This window comes from Lutra lutra, chromosome 17 (assembly GCF_902655055.1).
Source record: "Lutra lutra chromosome 17, mLutLut1.2, whole genome shotgun sequence".
Classification (NCBI taxonomy): domain Eukaryota; kingdom Metazoa; phylum Chordata; class Mammalia; order Carnivora; family Mustelidae; genus Lutra; species Lutra lutra.
Window position 1 is genome coordinate 44168589 of NC_062294.1, and position 26683 is coordinate 44195271.

The window sequence follows — 26683 nt, forward strand, 5'->3', positions numbered from 1 at the left end:
CGCCCATCCAACGCTTTCTCCGCTCCAAACTACATTTCCCAGAAGGCTCAATGGAGCGAGTTCTCTTACCTAAACCAAACTAGCCCTCCTCTTCCTGAGCCCGTATCCTGGGGATAATACGGTGGGCCGGAGAAGGAGCCCGATTTCAAACACGTCGGAGTGGCCTTCCTTGGAAGCCACTGCCTAAGGCTGAACCAGGCTCTGCGTGGCCTCCGGTGCGCGGTCCCATGAGGGGGAGCAATCCTTTAAGCAAGCGGGGCTGCAGCTAACCCTTGATAGAAAACCAGGCGGCCGGGAGCCATGTTGCTCGCCACAGGTAACTTTCTGACTACATTTCCCAGAAGACTCCTCAGCGTCCTTGCGATTCTCGCGTGAATTCAGCCTGAAAGTCACGCGCTGGCTGGACCCACAGGTCTGCAACTGTTGCAGCACTGTGGGCGTGCTGCTCTTTTTGGAAGCTTGGAAGGCCTGAGGTGAGGAACCGCAGGAGAGGTTCCGGAGGAACCGGAGGCTCGGCTTTGTACTGCGGGGTAAGTTAGATTGAAATTGTAGGATTGTATCTGGTGGTATGTGGTGAATGATCGTGTGGTTGTGACTATCTGTTCCTATGGTGAGTGTGTGCTTCCAGTGATTACCAGTGTGCAGCCCAGTCTGGGAGCCCGTGACTGTGCTGGTATGATTGGAGGGGACCCGGTGGTGTGTGTGTGTGTGATTTGGGACCACGTGCGGCATTGTGTATGAGGTTGTGGGGAGTGTGTGTGACTCGGTGGATGTGATACAGCGTTTGTCCCCGTAAGGGTGTGCGATCGTGCGACATTGACGGTGTGCTGCAGATTACAGGTTGGGGTACCTGTGAATACTATGTGGTTTTATCTGTGGTTAATGTGATTGTGACTGTTTGACTATCTGCAGGTGTCATGTGCTTGTGGCAGTGCGGTTGTGACTGAATGTCCTCTTGGTAAATGTGTGATCGTGCTCATGTGACCATTTGAGGCCCTGGGTGTGTGGTCCTGTTGCTTTGGTGGTGGGTTACCTCTAGCTCTATGTCCCCTTGGTGGTCGTGTGATTATGATTGGGTGACTGGATAAACGTATGAGTTTTTTTCATTTAGTGGTCTACTTAAGTATCATACTGTAGTTTTCCCTCATTTTAAAACTTTCACAAATGCTATCATATTGTCTTTTTTCTTTTGTTTTTATTTGTATAACTATGTTTTTGGGAATTATCATATATAGTAGTTGTTCATTTGTTTTCTTTGCTATATCATATTCTGTCCTTCGAAGTATACCAGTTATCCCTTCAACTAACCATAGGCGTTTGAGCTATTTCTAGTTTCTGACTTTATAAACAGTGCTGCCACAGCATTCTTTTACAGAGGATACATGTGCATGAATTCATCTACCTGACAATGGAATTTCTGGGTCATATGACATCTTGCACTTTACTAAATAGTACCAAAATGATTACCTAAATGGGTGCACAAATTTATGCTTGCACAGCAACGTTTGAAACATCTCATTGTTCCATGTCCCTAACAAAACATGGCTCTGATAGTTTTTTTAAAACACTTTATGAGATATAGCATATATAAAGTACACAAATCTTAAGAATAGAGCTCTATCACAATTTCCTAAATGAACATTAAGAACTTTGCCAGCACCCAAGAAGATTACCTCATGCCCCTTCCCAGTTATTTCTCCCACAATCCCTGTTCAGAAGTCACCATCAATTACCCATTCCTGAACTTCTATATAAATGGAATTGTATAGCATGTGCTCTTTTATGCCTGGTTTCTTTTCTTCCACTTTATGTCTGAGATTCATCCATGTTGTATGTTGTTGTACTTAGTTCTCATTACATATGGGGATATATTGTAAATTATTAATTGCTTACACTATGTCCACTATGATGGACACATGATGGTTAACAGTTTTTGGCTATTACAGACTGTATTGCTGCTATGAACATTTTATGCTTTTGGTGAACATGTAAACACTTTTCTCTTGGCTAAATACTTAGGAGTGGAATTGCTAGGTCATACAGTGGGCATATATTTAATAGATACTACCAATCTGTCATGTGGTTGTACCAATTCATCCAGCAATATATGAGAGTTTCAGCTGCTCCTCATCATCTCTGTTTGATATTGTCAGTCTTTTATTTTAACTATTCTGGTGGTTGTATAGTGGAATTTCATTGCACTCTTAATTTGCGTTTCCTGATGGGTAATGATGTTCAGCACCTTTTCAGAGGTTTATTGGCCATTTGGATATCCTGTTTCTTAAAGTGTCTGTTTAGGTCTTTTTGCCCACTGTCCTTTAAAAATTTTTTTTCTTCATTTTAAAAAACCTTATTTCCATATCAAAAATATAGTGTAAAGAATTCCTATATATTCTTCACTCAGGTGCCCTTGGTACAATGATGAAAATTATATCCATGGAAAATTCACATGGATATAAGACTTTTGACTAATTTACAGACCTTATCGAAATTTTGCTAATTATCTTCTCAGCAACCTCTTCTTTTCCAGGATCCAACAGCAGATTCCCACATTGATTTAATTGTCTGATCTCTTCCTATCAGACATAGTTCTTTAGTGTTTTTTATCTTTCATGACCTTGATACTTCTGAAGAGTACTGGCCAGTTATTTTGTAGAATGTCTTTCAATTTAGATTTGTCTGCTTTTTCCTCATAGTTAAATTTAGACCAGACTTTTTGAAAGATCACAGAAATTATGTTTCTATTCTTCTCAGGGTGTTATATAATGTTATATAATGTTATCAATATATTTCTTACTTGTAGGTTAACTATGATCACTTGGTTGAGGTAAAACTACCATTTTTCTCTCTCTTTTTTTTTTTTTTTTAAGATTTTATTTATTTATTTGACAGAGAGAGATCACAAGTAGACAGAGAGGCAGGCAGAAAGAGGGAGGGAAGCAGGCTCCCTGCCAAGCAGAGAGCCCGATGCGGGACTCAATCCCAGGACCCTGAGATCATGACCTGAGCCGAAGGCAGTGGCTTAACCCACTGAGCCACCCAGGCGCCCCCATTTTTCTCTTTTTAATTAGTAAGTATCTTGTGCAGAGATGCTTTGAGACTATGCAAAAATACTGTTCTCATGGGGGTTTCTAGATGGCTGAGTCAGAAGAACATGTGACTCTTGATCTTGGGATCATGAGTTTGAGCCCCATGTTCAGGGTATGAAGATTACTTAAATAAACTTTAAAACAAAATACTGTTCTCATCAAACTTCACCCATTAATTTTACCATCCATTGATCATTCTTGTCTGTAACAATTATTACTGTGATGTTTATCTAGTGGTGATCTTCTCTTTTCATCATTCTTTCTATATTTATTAATTTAAATTCTATAAAGAGCTATCCTTTATTCCTTGTGTGTTTATTCAACTATTTATTAACTCCTGGGTATTTATTGTACTCTGTGAGTTTTAACCCATTATTATTGTTATATATTTTGTTGTTCAAATTGTCCCAGATTTGGCCATTAGGAACTCCTTCAAATTAGCTCCTGTGTCCTTTTATCATGGCATCATTTTTGAGTACTTTCTTATGCTTATGTGTATCTTTTCCCATTTTCATTTTCCTAGAAGGTTTTTAGCCCTTTGTCCTTTGTGATTAGTGTTTTTTTTGTTTGTTTGTTTGTTTTTGGTATCTTGAAAAGAAATCTTTATTTCCAAGTTCCTGAAGATATTCTATTTTCTTTTAGAAGCTTTATAGATTTGGCATTCATATTTAAGTCTGTGGTCCACCTTGAATCAGTTTTTGTGTATGGTATTATTAAAAACACCGTCCTTGGACATCTGAAATATAGGAGGCTTTTATCGTAAGTCAGGTGACATATATGTGGCCCTCTTTCTGGACTATATTCTGTTTTATTATCTTTTGTCAGTGGCACTGTCTTGAGATCTATAGTATTAGTCCTTCAACTTTTCTTTTCTTTTTCAAGACCGTGTTGGCTTTTGTAAGTCCTTTTAAGGGATGTCAGAATCAACTTGTTGGGGTGTCTGGGTGGCTCAGTCATTAAGCGGCTGCCTTCGGCTCAGGTCATGAACCCAGGCTCCTGGGATCGAGCCCCACATCCTGCTCCCTGCTTGGAAGGAAGCCTGCTTCTCTCTCTCCCACTCCCCCTGCTTGGGTTCCCTCTATTGCTGTGTCTCTCTATGTCAAATAAATAAATTAAATCTTTAAAAAAAAAAAGAAAGAATCAACTTGTTAATTCTCACAAAAAATGAAAAATCCTTTTTGGGGTTTTGTGTGTGATTCTATATGTTGAATTGGGGAGAATTGCCATCCTATCAATATTCAATCTTCCAATTAATAAATATGGTGTATGTCTACATTTGTTAAGGTCTTTAATTTCTCTCAACGGTTTGTTGTAGTTTTTCGTGCACATCTTTTGTTAGATTTGTACCTGGGTATTTGACATTTATTGTTGAAATTGTACATGGTTTTTAGAATTTTCTTTCATTTTCCAGTTGTCTGTTGCTAGAAGTATGGTTATTTTTTGTATATTGTCCTTGTGTCTAGCATCTACAAAACACCCACTGTATATGCTATTTATCAAGTTGAGGAAGTTCTCTTCCTCATTTGCTAAGATTTTTACATTAATGAGGGCTGAATTTGGCAAATGCATTTTCTTGATTTTTTTTTTACTGTTATCAATGTGGTAAATTATCTTAAGTTTCATATCTTGAACCATTCTTTCATTCCTGAAGTAAAACCTACTTGTCTGTAATGTATTAAACTTTTCAAGAATTTGACTGGGTTAGATCTGATATTTTATGGGATTTCTGCATATATGTTCATGAGAAATACTGGCCCATAATTTTCTTTTCTTTAATGTCTTTGTTTTCTCATCAGGCTTATATCAGCCTCATAAAATGAGTTGGGAGGAGTTCACTGTGTTTTTCTCTTCACTACATATAAGACTAAAGGTTTTCCTTAAATTTGGAAGAATTTGCTGGTGAAGGTGTCTGGGCCTGAAATTTTCTTGATAGGAAGATTTTTATTTACTTATTTTATTATTACTTTTTAAAGATTTTGTTTATTTATTTGACAGAGAGAGGGAACACAAGCAGTGGTAGTGGGAGAGGGAGAAGCAGGCTTCCCTCCAAGCAGGGAGCCAGATGCGAGGCTCGATCCCAGGACCCTGCGATCATGGCCTGAGCCACCCAGGTCCCCCAGTTTATTTATTAATTTAGAGAGGCTTAAGCAGGGGGAGGAGCAAAGGGGGAGGGAAAAGAGGGGGAATTCCAAGCAGAATCCCAAGAATCCCAAGCAGACTCCATGCTGAGCACAGAGCCCCACACTGGGGCTTAATTTCAGGACCCTGAGATCATGACCTCAGCTGAAACCAAGAGCCAAATGCCTAACTGACTGAGCCACCCATGCACCCTGGAAAAAAAAAATTTTTTAAGATTTATTTATTTGACAGGGGCACCTGGGTGGCTCAGTGGGTTAAGCCTCTGCCTTCGGCTCAGGTCATGATCCCAGGGTCCTGGGATCGAGCCCCGCATCGGGCTCTCTGCTCTGCAGGGAGCCTGCTTCCTCCTCTCTCTCTCTCTGCCTGCCTCTCTGCCTACTTGTGATCTCTGTCTGTCAAATAAATAAATAAAATCTTTAAAAAAAAAAAAGATTTATTTATTTGACAGACAGAGATCACAAGTAGGCAGAGAGGCAGGGAGAGAGAGAGGAGAAAGCAGTCTGCCTGCTGAGCAGAGAGCCCAACGCCCTTCTGGATCCCAGGACCTTGGGCAGAGGCTATAACCCACTGAGCCACCCAGGCGCCCCTCATCCTGGAAAATTTTTAAACTATGGAATCAATTCACTTCTTCAGATGTTTCAGGTTTTTTGTTTTGTCCACTTTGGAATTTTTTTTAAAAGAATTTATGTGTTTCATATAAGCTTTTAAATTTAATAGCATAAAGTTATTAGTATTCTTTGATTATGTTTTTATTTTATTTTATTTTATTTTATCTTTTTAGATTTTATTTATTTATTTGACAGACAGAGATCACAAGTAGGCAGAGAGACAGGCAGAGAGAGGGGAGGAAGCAGGCTCCCCACAGAGCAGAGAGCTCGACGCGGAGCTCTATCCCAGCACCCTGGGATCATGACCTTAGCCGAAGGCAGAGGCTTAACCCACTGAGCCACCCAGGTGCCCCTATTATGTTTTTAATGTCTGTGATGTGTATAATGATGTTCCCTTTTTCATTCCTGATTTTGTTTGTGTTTTCTTTCTTTCTTTTCTCTTTCTTTCTTTCTTTTTGTTTTGTTATCCTTTTCTTTCTTTGTGTCTTTTCTTCTCCTGGGTACTTTCAAGACTTTTCTCTGATTGTGGCTTTCCTTTTTGTTTTGTGTATTTTCCTTTTTATTTCTTATTTAGGTTTGCTGAGCTTCTTGAAACTCTTGCTGAGGCTTTTTATCAGTTAATCAGTTCAGGTATTAATTATTTTGTGATCTCTTTTCTTCTTCAGAGGCTCCACTTACATATATGGTTCATCTTTTAGTTATGTCACTTCTGTTCTTTGTGTTTTGTTTTTCCTCTGCACTTCATATGGGTTTTTTTGTTTTTGACTTGTCTTTGAGTTCAGTAGTTCTGTCTTTTGCTTGTCTAGTCTCATGTTAAAGCCATACAGTGACTTCTTAATTTCTTTTTATTTTATTTTATTTTATTTTATTATTATTATTATTATTATTTTTAAAGATTTTATTTATTTATTTGACAGAGAGAGATCACAAGTAGACGGAGAGGCAGGCAGAGAGAGAGAGAGGGAAGCAGGCTCCCCGCTGAGCAGAGAGCCCGACGCGGGACTCGATCCCAGGACCCTGAGATCATGACCTGAGCCAAAGGCAGCGGCTTAACCCACTGAGCCACCCAGGCGCCCCTATTTTATTATTATTTTTAAAGATTTTATTTAGTTGTCAGGGGTGGGAGAGAGCACACAAAAAGGGGGAGCAGGAGGCAGAGGGAGAAACAGACTCCCTGCTGAGCAAGGAGCCCAATGTGGGACTCGATCCCAGAACCCTGGGATCATAACCTGAGCTGAAGACAGATACTTAACCAACTGAGCCAGCCAGGCATTCCTATTTTATTTATTTTTTTTGGTAATCTCTATACCCTTTATGCAGCTCAAACTCACAACCCCAAGATCAAGAGTTGCATGCTCTTCCCCCTGAGCCAGCCAGGTGCCCCAACTTCCTGATTTCTTAATTTACTGATCTAGTTTGTCTATTTGATTCTTTTTTATAGATTTCAGTTCTGTTTAATTTTTTTATTTTATCCATTTGCCTATATTTTTAATTTTTTTAACATTTTAATTATAGCTATTTTAAATTATTTGTTTGCCAGTTCTAATATCTGAATTGTCCATAGTTCTGCTTCTGTTTTCTGGTTTTCTCTCCAACCATGTCTAGCAATTTTTACTTGGATGATACAGTGTCTAAAACAATCCTGGAGGCCAAGGGCAACCACTACCTACGTCTAGCCTTCTCATTATATAAGACAAATGCAATTATTAACATACAGGAAATTTTCAGGATATGTTGGAAATAATTTAGACATATTTATTAAAAGACCGGCTTATTTGTAAGAGTACAAAATTCTCAAAAATTTTATTTACTAGATTTCAAAGGACTCTCTTGTCTGTAGTATTGTCTTCTGGTGGTGCTCCATACCCGAGGTATGGTTATTTTGCAAGCATATTCCAGTCTTGGCCACAGAGATCATTGGCTTTACAAGGGAGGAATAGATCTCCAGATGGCAAGAATTCAGCCAGAGAGGATATACTGTAGGAGCAAACGTGAAAAGGGTTGGGAGTATAACAAACAGTATGGACTATTGAAGTAAGAATGTTCCTGCCCATTCTACCTGGAAGGTGCAGCACTTGAGGATGTCCCTTTAACCAAGGAAAGGCCATTATGAGAGACCAGAAAGGGGGACTTAAAGTGAGAAGTATGGGAGAAGGAGTCCTGTTTCCAGGTCTTCCTGGATTATTGTTGATTCTTTAGTATCTAGCACAATGCCTGCCACACAATAGATTATGTTGGTTTATTTTTTAAAAAGTACTAAGAGCTTAATAAATAGTAATAATAATAAAAATATTAAAGGAGTGCTTTCAGATTTTAAAGAAGAGACATTTGTGAATTACTTTGGTTTTTGTTTCCTGAAATAGATATATCCCTGAGGGAATGCAGTGAGTGTTTGGGGGTAGAAGTACCCATTAAATAATTGATAACAAGGTTCTACTTCCTGGGCAGTGGATTTTACATGCAATTACTCTTTTTTAAGATTTTATTTATTTACTTGAGAGCAAGCGTGCACAAGGAGGGTGGAGCAAGGAATGGGGGTGGGGGGGGCTGGAAGGAGCAGGGGAGGGGAGCAGAGGGAACGGGAGAAGCAGACTCCCCACTGAGCATGGAGCCCAACTTGGGGCTCGATCCCAGGACCCTGGGATTGTGACCTGAGCCAAAGGCAGATGCTTAACCAACTGAGACACCTATATCTAATACATATCAATAAAAAAAAACCCATATTTTATTAAACATTTCAGTATTGATCTCAAATTCATTCACTCCCCTTAAACAATTTAGACTTTTATTAGTATTTTATTTTATTTTATTTTATTTTTTTAAAGATTTTATTTATTTATTTATTTGACAGACAGAGATTACAAGTAGGCAGAGAGGGAGAGAGGAGAAAGCAGGCTCCCTGCTGAGCAGGGAGCCTGATGTGGGGCTCGATCCCAGGACTCTGGGATCATGACCTGAGCCGAAGGCAGAGGCTTTAACCGACTGAGCCACTCAGGCGCCCCTTATTAGTATTTTAGTATAACATTCTTTAGGACATTGTAAATGTCTTAAACATACAAAATATATGCAATTATTACAGATTCTATTACTACACTTACAATTAAAACATTCTAAAGCATCAGTGATAAAGATTTAGTCAATTTCTACACTTTTTAATTTCTTCCTATTGCTATACTTATTTAAATATGTTCCTAAAGTTTTTGTAATATTGCTTTGTTTGCTTTTCTGCATTTCACTTTTCTTAAGATTCATTAGCCCCAAACAGTCTTCTCAAACTGGGCCAGATTAGAGGATCTGGTTCTTCAACGAGTTGTTTCTTGGTCAGGACCTGAGACTTGATTGTCCAATCCAAGATCATTAACAACTGTTTTAACAAGTGTATATCCCAACTAAAATGTATATGAACAACTTTTAGGAGTTATTCAGAATTCATATAAAGGTAAATGATATATATACAAGGATATTTATTACCACATTGTTTGTTATAGTGAAAGGAGCCAATCCAAATGGTCCTGGGCAGCAGATTGGTTAAATAAATTAAAGTGTATCCATTTAATGAAATAAATGTAGCTTAGGGAATTACGTAGCTCTGAATGTACTCGTTGGGATCCAGGTCAAGATACATTAAGTAAAAATAGCAGTATGTGTAACAGTGTGTATAATATGCTATCATTTGTGTAAAAAAATTTGTATCTTTGTGTGTATATGTACTCTGTATTCTCCAAGCCATATCAGATTATTGAAATCTGTCCTCCTCCAGTCAGACTAAGGTCTCTAGAATAGGGGATAATGAAAGATTTTTCTCACTGATTCCCCTCACTGAAAGATTTTTCATTTTTCTCACTGAGAACCCTCAAGTGTTTGTGCAGAGTGAGCAGAGGGAAATGATCATTCTGGGAGCTATGAGGCAAGTGGGATCTTATGTAGCTTCTTTCGTCTTCTCCAGCTTTGCCCTTTTCCAAGAGGAGCCCAGAGGACGACCGGCCTTTTTCTACAAATACCAAAGCCATGGCTCAGGTGAGGTGCCATTTCCTTTTGCTCAAATAGAATCATTTTACCCCTAGTATATGTAAATATTTGCTTCCCTCATCATGATATTTTTGGTGCTTAAAAAAGAAAACAACTTTCAGACAGTTTAGTTAAAAGCAATGTCTATATCAAAGTTTTCTTACCCTTGCTCTAAAGAAAAAGGTCTCCAGTAAGTCAATTAAAAGAATGTCTTTCAAGAAAAGGAAAAATGAAGTGGGGGGAATCAGAGAGGGAGACAAATCATGAGACACTCTGGACTCCGGGAATCAAACTGAGGGTTTTAGAGGGGAGGGGAGTAGGGGAATGGGTGAGCCCAGTGATAGCTATTAAGGAGGCACATATTGCAGGGACCACTGGGTGTTATATGCAAACAATGAATCATGGAACAATTCATCAAAAACAATGATGTACTGTACGGTGTCTAACATAACATAATAAAAAATATTTTTTAAAATGTCTCTCTTGGTGGAGATATTTATAGAAAAAAGAAGTGGTTCTATAACCATTGTTGGAAAAAACAAAGCCTGCTTAAAGATTTTTATACTCTTAAATTACATGTAACAGAGGACCAAGTGGTTGGATAAGAAGTCTCTCTGAAGAGGTCTTAATCAGATTAAAATCCATCAGAAAATTGCTTATGGATTCCTTCAAGAATCCTTATTTGTTCCTACAAAAAGATTGCTAATTACATAATGTAGAAATGGTCTGGCTGAGACCAGGTTTAGAAAAAACTTTTACCCTGGTTAACATGGTCCCCATTCAGGAACCTGATCCCCATTTCTTCTTAAACAACCCCAAGACCCTCCTCGGTTCCGTATTCTTTTAAGCAATTTACTCATTTAGTAAGTCCTTCAGCATCTTCTGTCTTAGACTTCTGCCAGAAATCTTGATAGAACAGAAATCTGTTCTCCATTTGTTAATGAACCTAATTTGCTTGGACAGTGATTAGATAGGATGGAGATGAGTAATTAGGGGCACCTCATAGGGAAAAGCCCTGATCACCACAGACCTAGGTTTTCAAAGAGGAAAACATAAGGAATGGTTTTGCTTGATTTCAGTCGTAGTATGTGGGAAAATCTCCTGGTGCATGGGCCTTTCACATTTGGGGCGATGACTCCTGGTTAGTAGAAAGCTCTGACACTTCACCAGATCATCACAATAAATAGACTTCAGTAATGTTGTTGTGTGAATCTGGATCATCTTCCATCACTTTCCTATAGCACAGGAACAAAGGGAATTTGGAGCAACGGGTAGTTATGAGTAAAATTGGGCCAATCTGGGGAGCTCTTTAAAAATCACCTTCAACCTCAGTGTCTGAAAACAAAAGAAAACTTGTTTTATATCCATATAATAGACTATTATTCAGTGAAAAAAAAAACATGCTTATAAAAAGAATTTGTTGGGGCGCCTGGGTGGCTCAGTAGTTAAGCATCTGCCTTCGGCTTGGGTCATGATCTCAGGGTCCTGGGATCGAGGCCCGCACTGGGCTCTCTGCTCAGTGGGGAAGCTGCTTCCCCGTCTCTCTCTGCCTGCCTCTCTGCCTACTTATGATCTCTCACTCTCTGTCAAATAAATAAATAAAATCTTTTTTTTTTTTAAGATTTTTTTTTTATTTATTTGTCAGAGAGAGAGGAGAGCGAGCGAGCACAGGCAGACAGAATGGCAGGCAGAGGCAGAGGGAGAAGCAGGCTCCCCGCCAAGCAAGGAGCCCAATGTGGGACTCGATCCCAGGACGCTGGGATCATGACCTGAGCCGAAGGCAGCTGCTCAACCAATTGAGCCACCCAGGCGTCCCAATAAATAAAATCTTAAAAAAAAAAAAAAAGAATTTGTTGTAACAAGGAATTAGCTCTTATATAATAGAGTGATATGAGAAAGGATCAGTCTTGAATTTCATGCAAATTTAATTTTCTAAGATAAAAAATTTTTAAAGTCATTTTACACATTTTACAAGTGAAGTAGTGCTATTCCAATCTTGCCCCATCGCCAGTCCTACCCCTAAAAGGCAACTCAACTCTCTTAAATATGGTTTAATTGCTGTCTTTTGCTGAATCCGTTTTACTCTCATGACTTACTGCAGAGTGGAAGGGACATTGTATTCTTGTATTGCACCCTTCATTTCCTCTGATTCTGTTATTAATTATATTACAATTTGTTGTCACATTAGTAGTATACAGAATATTATGACTGCGAATATTGCTCATTGCTGCGCCAGCTCATACCGCTGTCCTGTTACAACCTTTCATTTTTCCTGGAGTTAAATTGCTTTTTTTTCCCCCTTTGCTTAGTTGTCCATGTTTTCCCTCTGGTCAGACACATCATTTGTTTTGAGTGTGGAGACTGCCACCCTCCTTTCCCCTTTTCCTGCTCCCAACTGGTCTGATTACTCTCTGGACCTGCTGCATAGCTTTCCCAAGACTTTCCCTTTTTGTTTACCTGAGACACTTATTTCTTGAATACTACGTCTTCCTCCTTTTTGGTTTATTCCCATCCTTTTGATGGAGAACTTCCAGTAGTTTCCTAAGAAATTGTGCTGCAGTCCATAAATTTTATGTCTAGAAATGTCTTTTTCAACCCTCACAACAGAATGATAGTTTGGTTATGTAATCTAGGTCAGAATTTCTTTTCTCCATCACCATATTGAAGAATTGTTCTTGTCATTTCTTGTTTTTAGTAGTGTTCTTGAGAACCTCATTGCCTTTCTGACTCTTGATGTCTTTTATATGATCTACGGTCTGGGTACTTCTAATATCTTCTCTTTATCCCTTATTCTGAAATTTTACTCTTAGCTATTGGGGAAAAGATGAGAGAGAAAGAGGCTCACATGTGTTGATAACTTATTGTATGGGAAGTATTATGCTAGCCATTTGTATATACTATTTCATTTAATTGGGATACCCCTCTTAACAGGATTTTGTACCTTCCCAGTTTTATCTGGGGGAAACAGAATGAACATGGAAACACAAGATCATTCTAGCTGATAGGTTCACAGTCCTCCAGTTGTGTCCCAAACATCCAGCCCTACTCTATATGCTTGTTGTTTTTCATTTCTACCTTTATTCTTTTCTTTTCTCCTCCCTTCACCAAAAAACCCACATTTTTTTATTAATCAAGTCATATACATGGTTGTTGTTCCAGGAGTCAGTGATGTTCAGTGATGTGTCCATAGACTTCTCTCAGGAGGAGTGGGAATGCCTGAATGATGATCAGAGAGATTTATACAGAGATGTGATGTTGGAGAATTACAGCCACCTGGTTTCAATGGGTAAGGACGTCTGTCCATAATAATTCAGATTCTGCCCTTAGAAGATCTACTTTCTCCCGACTGAAATACCCACCTTTCAAGTAGGTATTTCGACATCCTGTGCTTAGAAGAATGTTTTTAGGGGCGCCTGGGTGGCTCAGTGGGTTAAAGCCTCTGCCTTCGGCTCAGGTCATGATCCCAGGGTCCTGGGATCGAGCCCCACATCGGGCTCTCTGCTCAGCAGGGAGCCCGCTTCCTCCTCTCTCTCTGCCTGCCTCTCTGCCTACTTGTGATTTCTGTCTGTCAAATAAATAAATCTTTAAACAAGTAAAAAAACAAAAAAAAAAAAAAAAGAAGAATGTTTTTAATATTGTAGGATTAGAAAAAAGAAGCTGTGTTGAGTTATGGGGGAACTGTCAAGTCCTCTGTTATGTTTCATAAATCTGATATACCTTTCTTTGACTCTTTCTTAATGAAAGGACTAAATTTAAATCCTGGGATATTCTCATCATAAACTTATCTCGTTACTTCTTTTGTAAGCAGGACATTCTGTTTCTAAACCAGATGTGATCTCCTTCTTGGAGCAGGGGAAGGAGCCCTGGTTGGTTGACAGAGAGCTAACAAGAGACCAGTGGCCAGGTAAGTGAGGCATAGCAGGTAATGAGTTGGTCAGTGGAAAGACTGCACCTTTGAGGTGCTATCTGGGAATCTCCCCTTAAAAGCTTTAGGTCCCTTGTATGCAAGTAAGCCTTTTCAGCATGAGCTTTCAAATGAACTTTACCTTTCCCCCTTACTTAACACTCTACATGCTTTTCTCCTCTTATACCTCTTTCCAGTTCCTCTTATTCTTGCCCAGTTCTAACCAGCCAGTGACCTCCTCTACCCCCTCTAATGATATTCCTTTCTGTCCATATTTTGGATCTAATTCCTCATCACTTCTCATCTTCTTTTGTATTTAATCTTAAAAAAGCACCACTGTCTCCTGACATAGATTTTTATTCTATATTGACAAAGGCTTATTTTCTTTAGGGTTTTTTAGATAAAGGAGCTCATACTTATAACAAACTTTTCATACTTATAACAAACATTTACTGTTTTTTGAATGTATGAGGTACTCTGCTAGATACTGCAGAGATTAAAAAAGGAATAAGCAATTTCAGAATGTATAGCTTAATAGAGGCACGAGAGCACATCTATATATAATTTCTATAAAGTAGAACCATCATAAGAGAGGTTGGGAGTAGGGAGCTCAGAAAAAATAAGGGATTAGGATATAGAAATTAATCTGTATAGATGTCATAGAGGGAGATTTGAGTGTGCCTGTCATTAACTTTAGAATATTGGAAATAAAGGCTCTGTGCCTCCACTGAGAACTTGGAGCTGGCAATGATAAACAGAATTGGTATAAAGGAGTTTAAACAGGAGAGCACATTCATTCATTTAGTATATGTTTATTGAGTACCTGTTGTATGCCTAGCACTATTCTCAACACTGATATTACAGCAATGAATGCAAAATCTCTATTCCCAGAGCTTACTCTCCTATGCGGAGATAGGTACAAAAATAAATGAATATATGTCATGTAATAGTAAGTGCTAAAAAGGAAGAGTAGGGGCGCCTGGGTGGCTCAGTGGGTTAAGGCCTCTGCCTTCGGCTCAGGTCATGGTCTCAGTGGGTCTCTGGGATCGAGCCCCACATCAGGCTCTCTGCTCAGCGGGGAACCTGCTTCCTCCTCTCTCTCTGCCTGCCTCTCTGACTACTTGTAATCTCTATCAAATAAATAAAATCTTAAAAAAAAAAAAAGGAAGAGTAGAGAAAGGGGATAGAGGATGCTACTTTATAGGATAGGGAAGGAGAAACTTTTCCAATTAGGTGACATTTTGACAGAAACTCAGAGAAGTATAGCAGTAAATCATTGTATGTGGTTACTGGAAGGAAGAACATTCCAGAGGGAGGAAGCCAGATAGTAAAAGATCCTGAAGCGGGTGTGCATTGGCTTTATTCAGGGAGCAGCCAGGAGGTCAGTGCTTTGCCATGGTTGTTTAAGTATTTTGGATAAATCCAAGACTCCATGTCATTTCACCTTTGCATAATCTCAGTATATAATTCTAAAAAATATGGACATTTTTTTCCCGTATGTAACTTTAATGCCTTTATCATCCCTAATAAATTTCTTGGTATACTGGATTGTTTTCATGTCATTATATTGAATACTAGTGAGAATGGACATTTTCATCCTAATGGTGCTATTGTCTTTAACTTGCTCACTACTGAGTTTTACCCTTTTCATCTACTACTATCCTTATTTTTTCACTCAGTTTTTATGGATTTTATGAAATAAAAAATCATTTACCCATTTCCAGAAGGTGCTTTTACTTTTTTAATTTTAATTTGCGTTGGCGTCTTTAGTATGTATTTTCCATGTGTTTGTAGCTCCTTAGTGATTATTGTGATTTCCGATTTTAGAAAATTGATGGTCCTCTACAAATTTTATACTTTATTCTGTTTTTTAAAATCTTCTGTAATTTGTTTTATACCATTTAAATCCATTTTAAGTTTCTTTTGCAATAAGGTATAAATTGAGAGTCTAAATCAATTAACCTCCGTCGCTCACACACACACACACACACACACACACACACACACACACACACACACACACACATTTTAGCGCCATGTCGTCATTTAGCTGATTCATCATTGTTTTATCTGCCTATTCAATAATAAGTTCTGATTTATGTTAGTTTGTATTTCAGGGCCTCTTTTTCTATTTCTTTTATTCATCTGTCCACTTACTAGGTGACCTAGAGAGATAGATACACCTAGAAGTTACTATTTTGTCATTATCACAAATAATGTAACAAACTGCAGGTGCACATTCCAACAGTGAACTTTCATGGAACCATTACCCAGGTCAAGAACTACAGCACTACCAACACAGATCTCTTTGTATCCACAATATCTTTGTGTCCTTTCATAGTTTTACTATCTAAGAGTACCGTCCACCATACAGTTTAGTTTTACTTGAGTTTGAATTTTATATATATGGAATCCTCACTATATATATTCATATTCTTTTAAGTCTTTTTTCTTGAGCATTTTGCTTTTAAGATTCATACGTAGTGTTGCTTGTAGTCAGACTTGATTCATTTCATTATATGAATATACCACAGTTTAATAGTTCTATTGTTCATAGACATTTGGGTTGTTTACAGTTTTTGACCATTACAATCAGCTACTCTAAACATTTTCTGTGTTTTAGGACTAGGAGAGGAGTAGATCTTAAGACATCATGTCTTCAGCTGCCAAATTTTCAACTTTTCTTTAAAGTTGACTAATTTACAATCCCACCAGCAGTATATGAGAGCTCTTATGATTGCACATTTCCTAACATATGGTATTGTCATGCTTGGGTTTTTTTCCAATTGATGAGTGTATAGTATAGGTCAGTGTGGTTTTAGTTTGCATCTCCCTTTTTACTGATGAGTTTAACACATTTCATATCATTATTGGTCTCTTGAAATTCTTCTTTAGTAAATTGCCTATTCAGGTCTTTTAAAAAGGTCTTTCTGTTGGATTCTTTCTATGTTTCTTAATGATGTGTAAGGATTCTCTATATATTTTGCTTATACATACATTCAGTGTTCTAAAATTGTAAATATCTTCTCCCATTCTGAAATGTCTTTTAGCTCTGTGGTTTCATTTGTGAACAGAAGTTCTTAATTTTAGTCAAATTTATCAGTCTTTTATACTTCACACTCATTAGATTGTATGTGAGAAATTCTTCCTCGGCTTGTTTTTGATTCTTATATAACCAAAATCACATTATCTATTTTTGTTGTTGTTGTTGTTCTCTTTAAGAAGTCTTTGCTTACCATAAGACCATGAACAGAACATATTCTCTATTATTTGGGGTTGTAATTAGACATTAGAACATACGGATCATCCTTAGTGTCTATTACTTTTTAATCCTTTTTTTTTCCAATTTATACTGCCTTTACATGGAATTCCTTGACTTATTTTGTATTAGTTCACTAATACATTCTTCAGCTATGACCATTTGGCTCTTCATAGTTATTTATTTAAAAAAAAATAGTTTAGGGGCGCCTGGGTGGCTCAATGGGTTAAGCCGCTGCCTTCGGCTCAGGTCATGATCTCAGGGTCCTGGGATCGAGTCCCACGTCGGGCTCTCTGCTCAGCGGGGAGCCTGCTTCCCTCTCTCTCTCTCTCTCTCTGCCTGCCTCTCCGTCTACTTGTGATCTCTCTCTGTCAAATAAATAAATAAAATCTTTAAAAAAAAAAATAGTTTAGGGGCACCTGCATGGCTCATTGGGTTAAAGCCTCTGCCTTCGGCTCAGGTCATGATCCCAGGGTCCTGGGATTGAGCCCCATATCGGGCTCTCTGCTAGGCGGGGAGCCTGCTTCCCTTCCTTTCTCTCTGCCTACTTGTGATCTCTCTCTCTCTGTGTCAAATAAATAAAAAAACAAAATCTTAAAAAAAAAATAGTTTAGGGGTGTCGGGGTGGCTCAGTTGGTTAAGCATCTGCCTTCAGCTCAGGTCATGATCCCTGGGTTCTGGGATCAAGTTCCACCTCAGGCTCCTTGCTCAGCGGGGAGCCTGCTTCTCCCTCTGCCTGCCACTCCCCCTGCTTGTGCGCTCTCTCTCTCTCTCTCTCTGACAAGTAAAATATTTTAAATAAATATAAATAAATAAATAAAAACTGTATACAAAATGGGACCTTGGGTGGCAAAGTCAGTTAGGCATCCAACTCGATTTCAGCTTAGGTCATGATCTCAGGGTCCTGGACTAAGCCCGGCATCTGGCTCTGGGCTCAGACAGGAGTCTGCTAAAGTTTCTCTGTCCCTCTCTCTCTCTTTCTGACATTCCCAATACACACACTGTCTTTCAAATCAATAGGATATATATAACATAATGAACATAAAATTAAAAGGTAATAATATATAAATCTCTAGACTTGCATATGCAAGAGATTTGCTAGGAAAAATACCTAGGAATGTAATTGCTGGGTCTTGGCATACATACTTGCTCAGCTTTACTAGGTAATACCAAACCATTTTCCAAGTGTTTCTATCACTGTCGTTCCCTGTAAGTGATACTGAAAGATACTTTTTTTTATTTTTTAATGATCTGATGAGTATAAAATCTTATTTCATTGTTTTAAATTAAATTTTCCTGGTTACTATTAAAGATGATTGCCTTTCCTTATTTGGTCATTATTGCCCCTTCTGTGTAATGCCATTTTGATCATTTTTGTATTAGGGTATTTGTCTTTTTCCTAAGATGGAAGGAATTTCTTATATATTTTGTAGATACTAGTTTTTGGTCAATAACATATTTTGTAGACATCTTTTCTTGTTGTAGGTTCTGTATTTATTTTATGATATCTTTTGATGAATAGTAATTCTATATGTTAGTGTGTTAAATTATATTTTTTAATGGTTAAGTTATATATAGTTTATAAAACAGTCTACTTTTTTTTGCTATATGCTTCATATTTTAGGGTCTTCTTTAAAAATTTTTTTCCTTGGGTGCCTGGGTGGCTCAGTGGGTTAAGCCTCTGCCTTCAGCTCGGGTCATGATCTCAGGGGACCTGGGATTGAGCCCCGCATTGGGCTCTCCGCTCAGTGGGGAGCCTGCTTCCTCTCTCTCTGCCTGCCTCTCTGCCTACTTGTGATCTCTGTCTGTCACATAAATAAATAAAATCTTTAAAAGGAAAAAAAAAATTTTTTTTTTCCTTTTAAAGATTTTATTTTTAGGGGTGCCTGGGTGGCTCAGTGGGTTAAAGCCTCTGCCTTCAGCTCGGGTCATGATCCCAGGGTCATGGGATAGAGCCCCGAGTCAGGCTCTCTGCTCAGTGGGGAGCCTGCTTCCCCCTCTCTCTCCCTCTGCCTGCCTCTCTGCCTACTTGTGATCTCTCTCTGTCAAATAAATAAATACAATCTTAAAAAAAAGAGAGATTTTATTTTTAAGTAATCTCTATACTCAATGTGGAGCTCAAATTCACATCCCTGAGGATCAAGAGTTGGATCCTCTACTGACTGAACCAGCCAAGTGCCCCCATATCTTTGAATCTTAAATCTTTCCTCCTATTTTTTCTTTCAAGAATTTTTATGTTTTGACTTTCCTATTAAAGCCCTATTAACATAACCAAAATTAATTTTGTAAATGGTTTGAGGTGGAGATCAGTTGTAATTTTTTCCCATATAAAAACAAATTATCTTACCATCATTGAATGAAAAGTCCATCCCTTTTCTACTGATCCACCAATCCACAGATTCCTTCTGTACATATTAAAATTCTGTGTATATATAGGTTTCTCTTGTCACATTAGCCTTTTTATCTATCCCTGTCCTAATTAGTCTTAATTATATAGAAAGTCCTGATCTCTAACAAGACAGAATCCTCCACCCTTTCCTTCAGAAGTGTTTGGTTATATTTTGTCTTCCATATAAATTTAAAAACTTAGATTAAGTAAGTTTCATTAAAAATGTTTTTTGGGGGCACCTGGGTGGTTCAGTGGGTTAAGCCTCTGCCTTTGGCGCAGGTCATAGTCTCAGGGTCCTGGGATCGAGCCCCATGTCGGGCTCTCTGCTCAGCAGGGAGCCTGCTTCCCTTCCTCTCTCTCTCTCTGCTTGCCTCTCTGCCTGCTTGTGATCTCTGTCTGTCAAATAAATAAATAAAATCTTTTAAAAAAAATAAAAATGTTTTTTGGTGGGTACCTGAATGGCTCAGTCAGTTAAGCACCCAACTCTTGATTTTATCTCAGGTCATGATCTCAGAGCTGTGAGATTGAGCCCTACATCTGGCTCCCTGCTAGGCATGGAGCCTGCTTAATATTCTCTCTCTCTCTCCCCCACTCACCCTTTGCTCCTCCCCCCTTAAAAATTTTTTTTTCCCCAAAATGCATCCATGAATAAAACTCTCAACAGAGTGGTTGTAGAGGGAATGTACTTCAACATAAGAAAGGCAATATGACAAGCCTGTAGCTAACATACTCAACTGAAAGCTTTTCTTCTAAGATCAGGAATAAGAGGGGCGCCTGGGTGGCTCATTGGGTTAAAGCGTCTGCCTTCAGCTCAGGTCATGATCCCAGAGTCCTGGGATCAAGCCCCCCATCCGGCTCTCTACTCAGCAGGGAGCCTGCTTCCTCCACTCTCTCTCTGTCTGCCTCTCTGCCTACTTGTAAACTCTGTCTGTCCAAACTAAATAAATAAATAAATAAATAAATAAATAAATAAATCTATCTTAAAAAAAAAAAAAAAGATCAGGAATAAGATGCCTACTCTCACCACTTTTATTAGCATAGTACCAGAAGTCTTAGCCAGAATAATTAGGCAAGAAAAAGAAAGCAAAGGCATCCAAATTAGAAGGAAGAAGTAAAACTTTCTCTATTTGCAGGTGACATGATACTTATATAGAAAACTCTAAAGATCGACTCCTCCAAAAAACTATTAAAATTAGTAAGTGAGTGAAGTGTGTAAACCTGGCACATTCACAGACCTGTACCCCTGGGGCTAATAATACATTATATGTTAATAAAAAATTTAAAAAAGAAAAAAAAGAAAAAGGCATATAATACTACCACCTCAAGGCAACTATTGATCGTATTTTAGTATATTTCCTTCCAGTTTTTCAATGACCTTCTCTTACCCTTGAATATGCAAGTTTTTAGCCTACTTTTAAAATTTAAGATAACATTAACTATTTCCCCAGGATATCAAAATTTCTATCCTATCATTACTTTAATGGCTATAATATTTCTTCAAACCATGAATATACTTAACAAATACCTTAAAAAAATTAATAAATGAATTAAGTGAAGGCCCAGAATACAAAATCAATATACAAAAATCAGTTGCATTTCTATATGCTAATAATCAATACTCAGAGAAATTAAGATAGTTCCACTTAAAATTACATCAAAAAGAATAAAATACCTAGGAATAAATTTAACCAAAGAGGTGAAAGACCTATACACTGAAAACTCTAAGACACTGATGAAAGAAAGTAAAAAGACACAAATAAATAGGTATTTCTGTTCATGCGTTCAAAGAATTAATGTTATTATAATGTCCATACTACCCAAAGCAAGTTACAGATTCAGTGAAATCCCTATCAAAATTCCAGTGGCAATTTTCATAGAAATAGAACAATCATAAAGTTGTATAGAACCACAAAAGAACCAAATAGCCAAAACAATCTTAAGAACGAACGAAGCTGGAGGCCTCACACTTCCTGATTTCAGACTATATTAAAACCTATCAAAACCAAAACAGTATGGTACTGGCATAAAAACAGACACATCAATCGATGGAACCAAATAACCCAGAAATAAGCCAACACACATATGGTTAATTAATTTATGACAAAGGAGCCAAGAATATACAGTGGGGAAAGGACAGTCTCTTCAATAAATGGTGTTGAGGAAACTGGACAGCCACATGCAAAAGAATGAAACTAGACCATACCCAAAAATCTTACACCATACCCAAAAATCAGCTCAAAATGGATTAAGCACCTGAACATAAGACTTGAAACCACAAAAATTCTGGAAGAAAATATAGGCAGTAAGCTCCTAGATCCTTGGTATCAGTCATGGTGATGATTTTTTTGAATTTGACATCAAAACAAAGACAACAAAAGCAAAAGTAAACAAGTGGGACCACATCAAACCCAAAGTCTTCTGCACAGCAAAGGAAATTGTCAACAAAATGAAAATGCAACAACCTACATTATGTGACAAAATGTTTGCAGATCATATATCTGATAAGGGGATAATATCTAAAATATATATGCAGATCCCATAAACTCTTTAGCAAAAAACCCAATTAAAATATAGAGGATAAGGGGTGCCTGGGTGGCTCAGTGGGTTAAAGCCTCTACCTTTGGCTCAGGTCATGATCCCAGAGTCCTGGGATCGAGCCCTACACTGGGCGCTCTGCTCAGTGGGGAGCCTGCTTCCACCTCTCTCTCTCAGCCTGCCTCTCTGCCTACTTGTGATCTCCACCTGTCAAATAAATAAAATCTTTAAAATATAGAGGATATAAAAAGAAACATGGAAATTTTAGAATTGTAAAATACAGTGGCCAAAATTTTTAAAACTCACTGGATAAGCTCAATAGAATGGAAATAATGGAGAAATCAGTGAACTTGAAGGTAAGTCACAAGAAATTGGTTCACATAAATAACAATAAAGATTGAAAATTCAAAAAGAATGTAGCCTCAGAGGCATGTGAGAGAATAACAGAGGTTTAACATGTGTCATTGAAGTCCCAGAAGGACAAAGTTCAGGACTAAAAAACTATTTGAAGAAATACTGGCTTGCCAAATTTGGTAAAAGATACAACAAAGCAATTCAGGAATCTCAACCACCCCAAACAAGATAAACAAAGACATCCATACCAGACACATAGTAATCAAATTGCTGAAAATGGATGACCAAAAAAGTAATGAAAGAACCATAGAAAAAATAATTCATTATTTATAGGGAAACAATTACTCGAATGACTGGATTTCTTTCTCTTAGTAAATCACAGATGCCAGAAGAAAGCGGAACAGTATTTTATTGTGCTAAAGAACTGTTAACCCAGAATTCCAAATCCAGCAAAACTGTTTCAGGAATGAAGGTGAAATTAAGAAAAGCCATACTGTAAAAGGTTCATGGCAACTGAGACTCACCTGAGGGTCCCTGTGGAACCAGGCAGTAGTGAGGAGACTGGCTGATGAGAGAGAATTTATACCATTTTAACATCTTAAAGGAGTAAGCACTTGTTAAGTCTAGGACAGCTGTCCTATGAGAATGCAGGCCCAGTGCTTCCAGATAATGTTGTCTTTCAGGAAGTCGGCAATCCATATTTTCATGTTAAATCTGATATCTCAAGGCTAATAACTAATTCAAAACTTTAGAGTAAATTGCTGGGGGCAACATCAAACACAAAGGCATGAATAGGCTACAACCGGATTCATCAGGTTTTTACTTCTGTGGACTTGGCTTTTTCTTTGAATCTCAGAAATTCTGCCAAGATATGTCTGGTTAAAACTCTTCATAAATTCTGCTCGATACAGAAAGGAGCTCTGTGATTACTAACCATTTTGTTCAACACTGGAAATTTGTTTCATTTGTTAGATCTGCATCATTGCATCATCTAGAACTCATATTTTACATTTATTTGATTTCCTGTTATAATTTTCTTTCCCCATGACTCCTACTACTTTTTTGTCATTATTTGTATCCTTTCTCTGAGAGTTTTTTTTTCGTGAATTCTTGTTTTAGTGATAATTGGCTTTTCACTGTGGAATTTGAAGATTTAGCATACACCTTCCTTCATCCTCCAAGTATCATGATTTTTAAATAATTATTCAGTTCACTTGATGACTTTGTAAAGTGTTTTTTATTATTGAGCTCTGTAGTCACATTTCACTTCCTATCTGATTTGGTTTTTTCCATGCAGTTAATCCTTGTCTTAACTGAGAGTTGCTTAGTTTTCTCAATATCTCTCATTAATCTCTTTTCAAACACATCAGATAACTGGCTTATTTTTTAAGAGACATTTCTCCTCTAACCCTCTGTTCTTCCATCCCAACTGAGACTGTTACATAGCTATTATTTTAGAATTTCTCTTCATTATCCCACTGATTCCCTTCACTATGCTCCTTTGAATTTCTTTTGATTTGCTTCTGTATTTGGATGCCTTGGATACATTTATATACCTTGACTCTTGGATCTCTTGCCATCCTCTTTCTTGGTTTATTCCTTCATTATTCTGAGGCACATGTTCCAAAACCAACCGAGGAAAGTATTCAAGAAAAGTAGACAGTATATTTTATGAAATCTTAAATGTCTGAAAATGTTTTCATTCCACCCTCATTTTTCATTGATATTTACTGGAGATGTAATTTTAGGTTGAAAAACTTAACTTCAGGGCGCCTGGGTGGCTCAGTGGGTTAAAGCCTCTGCCTTCGGCTCAGGTCATGGTCCTAGGGTCCTGGGATCGAGCCCCACATCGGGCTCTCTGCTCAGCAGGGAGCCTGCTTCCTCCTCTCTCTCTGCCTGCCTCTCTGCCTACTTGTGATCTCTATCTGTCAAATAAATAAAATCTTTAAAAAAAAAAAAATCAGGGGCGCCTGGGTGGCTCAGTGGGTTAAGCCGCTGCCTTCAGCTCAGGTCATGATCCCAGGTCCTGGGTTCGAGCCCCACATCGGGCTTTCTGCTCAGCGGGGAGCCTGCTTCCTCCTCTCTGTCTGCCTCTCTGCCTACTTGTGATTTCTCTCTGTCAAATAAATAAATAAAATCTTTAAAAAAAAAAATCAGTGGGGGGAAAAACTTAACTTCAGAATTTCGATGGCATTGCTCCATGGATTTTTAAAATTAATTTAGCATCTAGTGTCATGGAGAAATCCAAAACACATTCAGGTTCTTGAGTCTTTTATGTAATCTGTTTAATCTCTTTGGAAACTTTTAGAATTTATTTATAACATTCTAATATTTCAAGTTGAGTATATAATGTTGATTTTATTCTTTCATTTGGGCACCCCTGAGACATTTCATTCTGGAAACAAAATATCTGAAGTTTTCTTGTATTTTTTTCTTATTACTTATTCCCCATTATCTTCTCTGTTCTCTGTGTTTCAGACTTTGTTCATTTTTTATTTCCGGTGCCTGGCACCATTTCTGACATATATTATGGACTCATTAAATTTTTTGAATGATTAAACACTCATAATACAGATCTTGAATTTCTTGTCTCAGCTCTAGAATTTCTTTTTTTCTATTTTTCATATTTTTATTGTACTTTCTGTGAGATTTTTATTAAGTTCTAATTCTCATTAGTTGTTCTTTGAATATTTTTTCTGACATTGTTCTCTTGAGATTGTTTATGTTTTTAGAAGCATTCTTTTTCTGAATTTTTAAATTTTTCTCCATTGTCTCCCTTTCCTGCGTTTTTTTTTTTTAAGATTTTTAATTTATTTATTTTGACAGAGAGAGATCACAAGCAGACAGGCAGGCAGAGAGAGGGGAAAGCAGGCTCCCTGCTGAGCAGAGAGCCCAATGTGGGGCTCGATCCCAGGACTCTGGGATCACGACCTGAGCCGAAGGCAGAGGCTTTAATCCACTGAGCCACCTAGGCATCCCCCTGAGTTTTTTCTTTGTTCATTTTAATCTCTCATGATTAAGATTTTTCCTGAAATTGTTAATGACTCAAGGCTGTCTGCTCATATAAAACTGTTGTAGTAAAAAGCTGATCTGAGCTTGTTCGTATCTGAGGATGTGTAGATTTATTGGTGGTAGTCACTGTAGAGTGATCTGCCTAGAACGGTTCAGTGGTTCACACCACTTATGCATATTTTAGGCTTGTTTTCTCCAGAATGGAATCCTCTACTTTCTCTCTAGGAATCAATAAAATGAGCTTGATTGCCAGATTCTGAAAGTTTACTGAGGATATCAGGCTAGGGAATCAGCCTGCTTTTTGGGGTAGATTTGACAATCTGAGGTCTATCTGTTTCTTACAGATTTTCAATTAATCTTCCTTTTTGCAGCCCACCATGCACCCTACTTTCAAAGATACCTGTTGATTGCAATTCTTGGAAATAAATAGATTGTATAGTAGGACCAATCTGCAACCTAGGTTTCAGTGTTTATTTGACACTTTATTTATTTATTTATTTATTTATTTATTTATTTATTTATTTTTGGCACTTTATTTGTTACCATTACCACTACTCTAGCTTCCAAAATTTTGTTGCTGCTCTCCCCTCTCCTATTCTTTGTCCTCATGGAGTCTCTTCTTTCATTTAATCTCATCACTATCACTTTAATGGGAGTTGAAGGAACAGTAAAATAAATATATATTCACTGTGTGGTGTTTGAAAAGAGTATGTCCTTTTTTTCTAGAGGAATTTTTTTTTTAGAGGAATTTTTTAATACATCTTTTATTAAGGAGTATATATTCAAATACTTGCTGATCAAGTCAGTTAATAAATATTTGTTGATCTTCCAGTATGTACCAGATAACTGTACTGGATACACATTGATGAAGGCAATAGACATTTTACTTTTAAAATGAAGTAAACACAAAGACCTTAACACCTATTCAGGGTTAAAGATATTAAGTGAACCTGACTAAATATGTAATTACAAATTGTGATTACAAGGAGGGTATAATTTGGTCCTGGAATCAGGGAAGGCCTCAAAAAGTATGACCTTTAGAGATTTGGAGAATGGGCAGTAGTTATCAAGGCCAACAGTGGGGAGCGGGGGGGCGGAATCTACGAGACTTAAGGAAAAATTCCTGGAAAGACCCTAAGAGAAACTAAAAACTAGGAGCATCTGAAGACCTGCAAAATGGGGCCAACATGATGATGGAGCTTAGCAACCAAAAGGGAGCATAGCTTGAGATTTGTTTGAAGAGGCAGGCAGCAACTAGGTCATTCAGAGCTTTATAGACCATGTTCAGCAGTTTGGCTTTTATTGTAGGAGAAATATCATAAGGGATGGATTCAGGATTGTAAACCTCAAGTGGGGAAATTAAAAAAAGAAAGAGGCTGTCCTGAT

At 37.8% G+C, this 26683-nt stretch overlaps 2 protein-coding genes across 4 annotated transcripts in view; both read left to right on the forward strand.

Annotated features, from left to right (window-relative positions):
• Positions 1–85: 85 nt before the first annotated feature.
• The window catches only part of ZNF566 (zinc finger protein 566), a 30102-nt gene continuing 3504 nt past the window's right edge, over positions 86–26683 (forward strand). Inside the window, exons 1-4 of one of the 3 annotated variants that reach the window (XM_047709570.1) lie at positions 86–316; positions 9783–9853; positions 13004–13130; positions 13674–13748. In XM_047709570.1, the coding sequence (XP_047565526.1) occupies positions 301–316; positions 9783–9853; positions 13004–13130; positions 13674–13748 (289 nt within the window). In that variant the 5' untranslated portion in view covers positions 86–300. Of the gene's footprint in view, positions 317–9782; positions 9854–13003; positions 13131–13649; positions 13749–26683 lie in introns of all 3 variants that reach the window. The other 2 variants (XM_047709568.1, XM_047709569.1) reach the window with 2 other exon arrangements.
• LOC125088549 (uncharacterized) overlaps positions 470–26683 on the forward strand; it is a 111343-nt gene continuing 85129 nt past the window's right edge. The window contains exons 1-2 of the mRNA XM_047709756.1: positions 470–530; positions 9783–9853. The gene's annotated coding sequence lies outside the window, so the exon portion shown is untranslated. The remainder of the gene's footprint in view (positions 531–9782; positions 9854–26683) is intronic.